This window comes from Hirundo rustica, chromosome 14 (assembly GCF_015227805.2).
Source record: "Hirundo rustica isolate bHirRus1 chromosome 14, bHirRus1.pri.v3, whole genome shotgun sequence".
NCBI lineage: Eukaryota > Metazoa > Chordata > Aves > Passeriformes > Hirundinidae > Hirundo > Hirundo rustica.
The window spans coordinates 3,645,946-3,655,052 of NC_053463.1; the positions used below are offsets into that span (position 1 = coordinate 3,645,946).

General features: G+C 56.1%; 1 protein-coding gene and 1 long non-coding RNA gene across 2 annotated transcripts; one reads left to right on the plus strand and one right to left on the minus strand.

The window, feature by feature from the left end:
• Positions 1–344: 344 nt before the first annotated feature.
• Positions 345–6,954, plus strand: LOC120759400 (uncharacterized). The gene is made up of 3 exons (XR_005703157.2): positions 345–413; positions 5,318–5,412; positions 6,217–6,954. It is a non-coding gene; the product is annotated as an uncharacterized LOC120759400 (long non-coding RNA).
• Positions 1,761–8,100, minus strand: HRH2 (histamine receptor H2). Its single transcript, XM_040078583.1, has 3 exons — positions 6,869–8,100; positions 3,842–4,007; positions 1,761–2,072 (listed from the first exon to the last, which is right to left on the minus strand). Exons 1-2 carry the CDS (start codon positions 7,987–7,989, stop codon positions 3,989–3,991), a joined length of 1,140 nt encoding a protein of 379 aa, XP_039934517.1. The 5' UTR covers positions 7,990–8,100; the 3' UTR covers positions 1,761–2,072; positions 3,842–3,988.
• Positions 8,101–9,107: the final 1,007 nt, after the last annotated feature.

Here is a 9,107-nt window from a genome sequence, read left to right on the forward strand (position 1 = left end):
CAGCGACCCAGAGCAGCAGCTCCATCCTGCCCTGTGGTTGAGCTGAGCCAGCCCATGACCTAGGGTGGTCTCAGGGATGGTCCTGAACAGTGTCAGCCCGGCGAGGAGGGGCTGGGGGCAGCGCTGCTGCAGCCAGCACCGCCACAGCTGTTCTGCATTTTGGATTTCTCCCCCTTCCAGCCTCGTTAGTATTGAAATTAAAAGCAAGTGCTTGTGAATTGGTAGCTGTTCTCCAAGACCCTAATTAGCAAATCTCTTCATCCCCTGGGGCTGCAATCTAATAATCAAAAAGAAAAAAAAAAAAACCCACCAAAAAATAAAAAAACCCCAGCACCCAAACAAGCCCCAAACCTTGTTTGATGGATTGGGAGCGCTACTGGAACAGTAGGAAACGGCTCTTCCTGCTTAGTATGGTAATTAAGCACTTCAATTGCAATTATTTTTGCAATTAGATAAGTCTCTAATTGTTATCATAGGTGGCAGGGGTTTGGGTGTGTGTTTGCCAGTTCTCCTCCGAGCTGGAGCGGAGCGTGGATGCTACAGGCGATTCAGGCCTGCTCCCGCCGGGTTTGTTTGGGGAAGACGAGCTCTCCGTGTGCTCCTCGGCGGGGACTCGGCTCCCGCTGCTCTGCGAAGCTGCTGAGGAGGCAATTTCTCAGTCTGCTCCGGGGGGCGCAGCCCAGGAGTCTCCTCATCCCGAGGGGACCTCGCCTGCCAGCGCGTCACCTTGCTGGGGATGTTTCCTCGATGGGATTTGCCTGGGCGCTGGGAGGCACCGGGGCAGCAGCACTGCCTTCTCTCAGCTTTCCTCGCTCTTTGGGAGCCCCGTGTGACCCCTAATTATGAGCGGTGGAAGGGTGAAACCCCCGGAGGTGGCGGTGGCTGACGGTGCCGCGGTGGCTCGGGGGGTGTCGAGGTGTTGGGGGAGTGAGAGGGGTGCGTTGTGCATCTTCGGGGAGCCCGGCCCCGCCCTGGGGGGTGACAGTGGGTGAGAGCCAAGGTGTGGCCGGAGCTCGGGGCCGGTCCGTGCCCGCAGCAAGCAGCGGGAGCTCCGAGCCGGCGGTGCCGCGCCTCCGGGTCCGCCCCTGGGGACAGCAGGGATCATCTGCTTGGTCCCAAAGGTGTGCTCTGGGAGGTGCCAGCCTTGTCCAGGGCAGCTGCACCCGTGTCTCGGGTGTTTGTGCTGTGTGACCAGGTTCTGTCCCAGCAGAGGGATGGGGATGGGACAGCAGGGTGGAGCAGGGCAGGGAGGCTCTTCCCAGGACGAAGCACACCCAAAGAAATCAAGTATCTCATTTTCCTCCTGTCTTAAGTAGATTTTTATAGCACTGATGATTTCTGCACAGGCTCAGGGTGGAAACATCCTCTTTTGGGAGCCCTGGTGTGGAGCTGCTGGGGAGAGCAGAGCCTGGGGCACACCCTGGCTGCTCAGCGTCTCCCCACGGCCCAGCAGGCTCCAGGGCTTCTCCTTGCCTTGCAGTAGGACCGGGACAGGGGGTGTGGTGTAAGGACAGCCCCGGGGATGGGAGGCAGCCTTGCCCCAGCGTGGATGCCGAGGGACTGCGATGTCCTGTGCACGGACATCCAGCACCCGTGGCTGCCAACATCCACCACGCTGAGCCCTCCTGCCACGTCTCCCCCCATCTACCAGGCCCTCGCCTCCTCTGAGGGGTGGATACAGCCCTAGGACACCAGGGAAGGCAGAGCCTGTGTTGCCTTTCTCCATCCTAGGCTGGTCCGCCTGACACCAAGGCCCCAAGAGCAGCCCCTTACCCCTCCATGCCGTGCCCGCTCAGCCTGAGCCGCTGCCGTGGGTCTGGAGAGGGCACTCCCACCCCATGCCAGCCTGCCAAGGGCATGCACTGCTTCCTGACACAGCTCCTCAGGAGTCTCTTCCTTCTGGTGTGGGGCTTGATGCTGAAGGCGTCACAGCCCACACAGGACAGGGGAGATGTTCTTCTGCAGCTCCTCCGAGGGCTCTTCTGACACACCACCCTCCTGGGAAAAAACCTGGGCGGGCAGAGGCTCCTCCAGCAGTGTTTGGGGATGGAGCAAATTCCAGATCAGGGATCCTGCAGGGGAACACAGAGGGGGATCAGTGGCTTTAGAGGATGCAAACGGGTCCATTTTCCCCCCCTCTCCTGCTCCCCAGTGTAAGGAGTGCTGCACCCAGCACCTGCTGTGCCTGGGAGGGACAGTGATGTGATGCTGTGAGGATGCTCCCGGCATCCTCAGCTAAATGCTGCGTGCTGGCATTTGGGCAGAGCTGAGCAGGCTTGCATCACCCCAAGACCTATCACCCAACTCCCCCCTGAGTAATATCGCTTTGCTTTGTGGCTTTCTCTGCCTGCTCTTCCTGTCCTTCGGGCCAGCCGGCAGCAGCAGGGCTGAGCTGTCAGAGTCGTAGCCTGACAGAAGTTGATGTCCTGGAGCTGGCAGTGCTCTGCTCCTGGGTGCTGCTTCTCCCACGGCCCCTCTCCCTGCTGTGGGTCAGGGAAATTTTCGGTCAGGGACTCCTCAGTTGGGTGTCCTGTGCAAGGTGGCATTTCCTGTCCCCATCCCCCATGGTGCAGAGAGGAAATCTGTGGTCATGCCAGGACCTCAGATCTCCTGCGAACCTCTCCCCCAGACCTCTGCTTCGTTCTGCTGATTAGATCAGCAGCCTCTCAGGGGATGGCTGGCATTTTGCCTTTGCCTCACAGAAACTACGCGTGCCTTAGAACATACGCATGGAGATGGAAAGCATGAAGCAGAAGAGCTGGAATTGCTGTCCCCTCTGCCCCTGCTGCAGGGCAGTGACAGCAGCAGAGATGACTCTGCCTTGTGTCTGCACTGCCAGGAGGATGAGCACTGTGCCTGCCCTGGGGACCTTCGCTTTGTGGTTTCCAGACTGGAGGGTTCACTCTGCTCCGCCTGCAGAGCAGCAGCGATGGCTCCCCAAAGAACAGCACCTGCAGCCTCCAATCCTCTGGTTCTCCTCCTGCTGATGGGCAGTGGCGTTTGCAGGGCGATTCACAGGCAGTACCTCTGAGAAGTGCAGGTTTATGTTGCACCCCAGGGCAGGGGCCCCCTGTGCTCCCCCTCCCTCCCAGCTGTGTGTGTGGACAAACAGCACCAGCTCCTGCTACCGCTGTGACCTTGGCTAAGGTTAGAAGTGCTCAGGGTGCAGCAGGGACAAAGTGTGCCCAGCTTCCAGCACGTGGGTGCCTGCATTACCCTCCTCAAGGCACAGTCAGTACGGAGAGCCCGGGTTATCGGCATGCGGCGTTGGAGGGGAGAGCGTGTGGAGGTCAGCGTGACCTTGCCTGACTCTTCCTGAGAAGGGCTGCACAAAGTGGCTCTCTGGAGCTGAGAGACGTCCCCATGCATGGCAGTGGTGGCCTCCAGCCCAGCACCACTTGGAGGGAGCAGCAATGCCTGGTGCAGCATCAGCTCTTCACCTCGGGAGCCCTGCCAGCATCTCCGCCAAAGCTGCTTGCAATTTGTGTGGATGTAGGCTTGCATGAAAATGAAGTGTGCTGGAAATTCCTGGTCTGAATGCAGCTGCCTCTGCAGTGCATGAGGGACGGGCACGATGCAGCATCTTCCAGGGTATTTCAGGCTGAATCTATAATCCCAAAACTCCAGGGCGGCCACAGAGGGGAGGGGGAAAGATCTGTGCACCTCCCCTGGGCTTGGGACTTGGTTGGAGAGCAACAGTGATGGATAAAAGAGAGAGGATGGTATCACCCTTTGCACCAGGTACCATCAGGAAGGAATGCCTGCACCAGGAAAAATACAGTGGATGCCACAGCAGGGAGAGCTGCCTCCTCCCTCATTTTCACCCTGGCCTTGTACTCACCCCGCAGCTCTCGCCTCTGCTGTTGAGTTTCATGCTGAGGAAAGCTGAGTGTTGTCCTTTCAACCTCACACACAGGATTTTGGAAGAGGGCAGCCAGGAGTTGAAGGCTGGGAGTTGTGGGTCCTAGGGCAGCGGGCTGGCTGAGGCTCACAGAAAAGCTCCAGTGCTGAAAGGTTAAATTGCACATGAAGAGAGAAGCTCTAAGCACAGATCACATGCAAGAATGTGATCCAGAGCCACTCACTCAGCTCCAGCGTTTTCTTCCCCAGTACATTCCTGTTAGTGCTGGTTGCTCCCTCTCACAGATTTTAATCTCTCTGAACACCAGGGTCTGGTCTCAGAGCCTGCAGCCATGAGCATGCCAAGCACCAGGTCTCTTCAGAGCCCTGTCCCACTGTGCTGAAGGAGATTCCTGAGGTCCTTTGGTTTTCTTTACTGGTTTTGTGTGAGTTGCCTTCCTCTCTGCTGCCTGGTGGGGAAATGAGAGCAGCTGTCTTCCCCTTGTGTCTCTGCTTGGCTCTGTACTCTCTGCCCTACCTGGTCCTCACTGATGGAAACCCCCTCCAGATGCAGCTGCTGTGGAGGTCCCGTGGCTTTTGATTCCCTGCCCTGCTCCTGGCTGAGACTCTGAGTGAGCCCTGAGACTGCAGTCGTCAATATTTCCCCTCTTGTTTGTTAGTCTTTTCCCTACGCCTCATAACTGAAAAGAACACTGTTATTAAAGGCAGCGGTTCAAAATTCTGTTTCCCTTGAATGATCCCACGGAGCTTCACTGTGCAGAGCCCTTCTGAGCTCTGGGTGTTCTTTTCTGGGGGGTTATGAGTTTTTGGAATGATTTACGTTGGTCTTTTCCTGTGAACATGTTCAGGGCAGATGACTGGGAAGACTCTGCAGAGAGGGAGAGGGGAGAGGAACCAGCTCGGTTTGTGCTGGGGGTGAAATTGGCTGCCAGGTTTTTGGTGAACAGGTAAATCCTGTGCTCACCTGTCTTGTGTGGTGTCAGTTGATCCTGATCATTTGCCAACAGCAGATCTTTATGTATCTGACTATGGGAAAAAGGGCTGGAAGGGGCCACAGGTGATCATTGCCATGAGGTGAGAGGACTGTGATGAGGAGAGAAAGTAAAGGCAGGTGCTTGAGCAACCCTTATCTTTATCTGACTGTGAACAGAAACCACAGTGGTCATGCTGTGTAGGACTGGGGGGAGCTCTCTGGATTTAGAAAGGTCAAGGAACATCCGCTTGCTTGAGTGTTCCTTCTAGGGAACCAGGAGAAGAATCTTTTCTACCCGGAAAAGCTGTAAGGGTGAAAGCCAGGAAATCGGTGACCCTGCCCTCTGCCTAAGGAACAGAAACCCATTTTTCTTCCCCTTTTATATCCCTCCAAGTCATTATTGTTCCTTCGTGGTAAGGCAGCTTTTTGAGAAAACACTGATGTTTATATTCTGTTCTCTTTTCCTCTCTCTTGGCCATGCAGGGAAATCCTGACAGCCTGTTCCCCATGGCTCTTCTGGTTCAGCTGCAGAGCCTCAGTGCATGAGCTCCTGGTCTGCCCAGGGGCTGCATTTCTGTGTGAGTAAACAGGATGGCTCTCTTTGTCTCTGCATGTTTGCAGAATCACCCCCACCACCTTAGACACGTTTTCCGTATGTTTTTATAGACAACCTACAATTTACCAAATGCTATAACTTTGGGCTCTTCATTAATTCCTTGGAAACAGAACAAGGCAGCCCCAGGACCTGCATTCTTGTGTTTGTTCACGTTAATCCATCCCTCTGTATCTCTTTTTGTGCCCCCTTCCCTTGGGTAAAGTCACATTGGTGCTCTGGGGGAGGCACGGTGCCGGCTCAGCCTTTTGGATGGCTCTGAACTTTGCTTCACCTCCCTGAGTTCTCCTTTTGGTGGCTTAAGACTGTTTCTAGGGCAGGATCAAGGGCACGTGCTGCCAGAGCGCACGAGCGCGGCTTCTTTGCTGGCACGCTGGGGACGGGGAATCAAAGGAATCCTTATCTATGGATGGAAAGTTTCTGGGCTGCTTATCAGGCGCTGCTTAGAGGTTAGATTAGTCTCAGGAGCAGCAGATTGACAGCCTGCCTCTCCGCTCTCCTTGTGCTTGGCTGAGTGAACACCTTGGAGCGAGGCAGCGGGAGGGTGGCACAGTCCCGTGGGGATGTGGGTGCCCAGGGAAGGGCTGGGGAGACAGCCTGGCACAGAACTTGCCCACTTTGCTCTCTCACCACACCCCTTGCTGGGGCTGAGCCTCGTAACGTACTTGGGATGGCGCTGAGGGTACTTTTTTGCTCTGACTTTACATGGGCATTTGTATTTCTGAAAACATCTGCCAACCTAATTTGGGCTACTCCTGCCCCTTTCCAGAGATGGGAATGGAACTTGCTGTTGGCCGAATTCACTGCTGTTGCAAACTGATGGCTGAGGTGCTGAGGGTCCGTGGCTCGGACAGGAAGGGAAGCGGCCGAGCTGCTCTGCAGGGAGCTGGGAACTCAGCTCTTGGCTCCTGCAGGGACTCCCAGCCTGGCTGCAGGTGGGAATAATTCCCATTTTCCCCTCTGTGATGGGCAGTCACCTTTCCTGGCCCCTAAAGCTCTGCTCTGTGCCCAGAATTTGCTGTCTGTTCCTCACTGGGACACGGCTGATTTTGGGGAGCAGCCCCAGCTGACAGCTTCACCCCATTCTGTACTGCAAATTCTGATGGCAACCATTTACCCAGCAAAGCCAGGGGACACTTTGTGCTCCCTGTGGATGGTGGCAATCCCAGGGAAGGGCCAGCCATGTGGGAAGATGGAATACCTGGAGCTGTGCTGCCAGCATGGAGGGGATGTAAGCTGGGTTCCTGCGAGTGGTGATGAATTTCTGAGTGGCTGAATTTAGGAGTTGTCTGGGCAAGGATCTCCTGTTGGGGCATCGGTTTGTTGCTTAAAAGTCCATGGACAATGTGGGGTCCTCACCTCTGCCTTCCTCTCTGGGGACAGATCTACCATCAAAGCCCCGAGATTAGGAAGGCTCTTACCTCTTGAGGGCTCCATCAGTGAGCAGCGTCCCCTTCTCGTTCCTCACCTCCAGTTTCAAGAGTTTGCCCTCCTGCCTGCCCTGGCCCTGCCTGTCCCTGGGCTGGGCCTCCTGGAGGGGAGGCAGGTGGGAGTTCCTGGGGTGTCCCGTCCTCCAGCAGTGCAGCAAGTGCTGGTATGCCACTCGGAAATCCCTGTTGAGCGTCCCGTAGAGGATGGGGTTCAGGGCTGAGTTGGCATAGCCCAGCCAGAGGACAATGGACATGGGCGTGCCTTTGACCCTGCTGTCCCCCCACACGCCCCGGTAGGTGAACACGGTGAAATAGGGGAACCAGCACACGATGAACGCTCCCAGCACCACTGCCAGCGTCACGGTGGCTTTGTGCTCCTTCACCATGGGCGGCATGGGCGTGCTGCCCCATGTGTGGTTTATCCTCTTGGCTTGCTCCCTCGCTATCTTGAGTATCCGGTAGTAGGTGATGCACATGATGACCAGAGGGACGTAGAAGGTGAGCAAGGAGTCCAGTAACCCGTACACAAGGTTCACCGCCAGCGTGCACTCCTTGTCGCAGGTCTGGCCTGTGTTCTGCACCGCTGTGCCGTTGGTGTTCCAGCCCAGGTGGATGGGCAGGAAGGAGACCATCAGTGAAACGGTCCAAATGACAACCAAACCCACGGCCACCCGGGAGGGAGTGACCACCTGGCAGTAGCGGAGCGGGGTGGTGACGGCGAAGTAGCGGTCCAGGCTGATCATGAAGAGGTTGAGGATGGAGGCCGTGCACAGCATGACGTCCAGGCTGAGGTAGATGTTGCACAAAACGCTGCCGAAGGGCCACTCCTTGGCGAGCTCATAGAAGGCAGAGAATGGCAGCACCAGAAGGCCCAGCAGCAGGTCTGTGATGGCCAAGGAGACGATGATGCAGTTCGTCAAGCTGCGGAGCCGGCGGTCGAGGGTGACGGCCAGGCAGACGATGATGTTACCGCAGAGAGTGACCACGATGAGGATGACGAGGCAGGACCCCACCACCAGCTGCAGGGGGAAGTCCATCCTTTTCTGCGAGCTTGTGTGGTTGTAACATGGATCCATGGTGTCACCGCAAGGATGGAGCAGCCCTGCTCCCATCAGCTCCAAAGCTGCTTGGAGTGAGCCCGTATCAGGCAGGCCTAGAGCCCTTCCCAAAGTGACTCTTGCTCTACAGTGACCTTGGAGAACATCGCAGAGTCACTTTACACGTTCAGCCTTGTGTGCTGGGAATGACACGGTCGAGGAAAGATGTGGCACTGCAACTCATCTGTGCCTCTTGGCCCCCTCTGGAGCTCAGCACTGGAGCCGATGCCTTGTGGCAGCTGCTGGTGGATCTCAACAGCTTCTTTTCCTTTTTTGCCCTCTCCTTTCCTCTGAGTGACCATTGGGTCAGGTCCTGTGGGCTCTCATGCCCCCTCCATGTTGGGTTGGTGACAGTGGTCAGCAGGGCTCCAGCAGGGACAGAGCTTGGTCACCTCCCAAGGACAACCTGCAAAAGAAAGTGTCTGGTGAGGCCCTGAGACAGATTTCCCAGAGAAACTGTGACTGCCCCCTCCCTGGAAGTGATCAGGACCAGGCTGGATACTGGATAAGGTTCTGAGAAACCTGGTCTAGCAGAAGGTGTCCCCGTCCTTGGCAGAGGGGTGGAACGAAACTTGTACGATCCCTTCCAAGCTAATCTGTGATTCTAAAAAGCATCAAGCAGAGCTGCAGTGGGCAAAGACCCTTTGAGCTTCCCCTCAAGCCATTCCAGAGACAGGGTGTCTGTACCTCCCTGGCTGCTCCAGCCCACTTAAACCCGAATTGGAAAGTCCTTTGGCAGCCAGGCACCTGTGAACCTGCCAGCTGGGCTCTCCCAGCCCAAGGGCTGCCCATGTGATGTAGGGATGTTGAGGGAAGGGCAGGGATTTTAAAACTGTCATGTTCCCATAGGCTTACAATGAAAGTGAGAACGGATAGGAAATGAGGGAACAATTTTCCTGAGAAAGCAGTTTTATGCAATCCGGCAAAATTAGTCACAACTACGTAATTTCTGAATCCTGGCTGTGGCTGCCAATCTCATTACACCTCGCCCTTGTATCTGTGCTTTGCAGCAGCCCAGTGCCTAGGGTTGGTCCCTGCCATCAAAAAATCACAGCAGCTCCTTTAGCTTGTGTAGGAAATCCCCACTCTGCTCTGGGTGCTGGGAGGGAAGAAGAATATCCCTTGCAGACTTA

Excerpts from the sequence above, each read along its gene's own strand:
- HRH2 (XM_040078583.1), bottom strand. The coding sequence starts at position 7,989 with ATGGGAGCAGGGCTGCTCCATCCTTGCGGTGACACCATGGATCCATGT.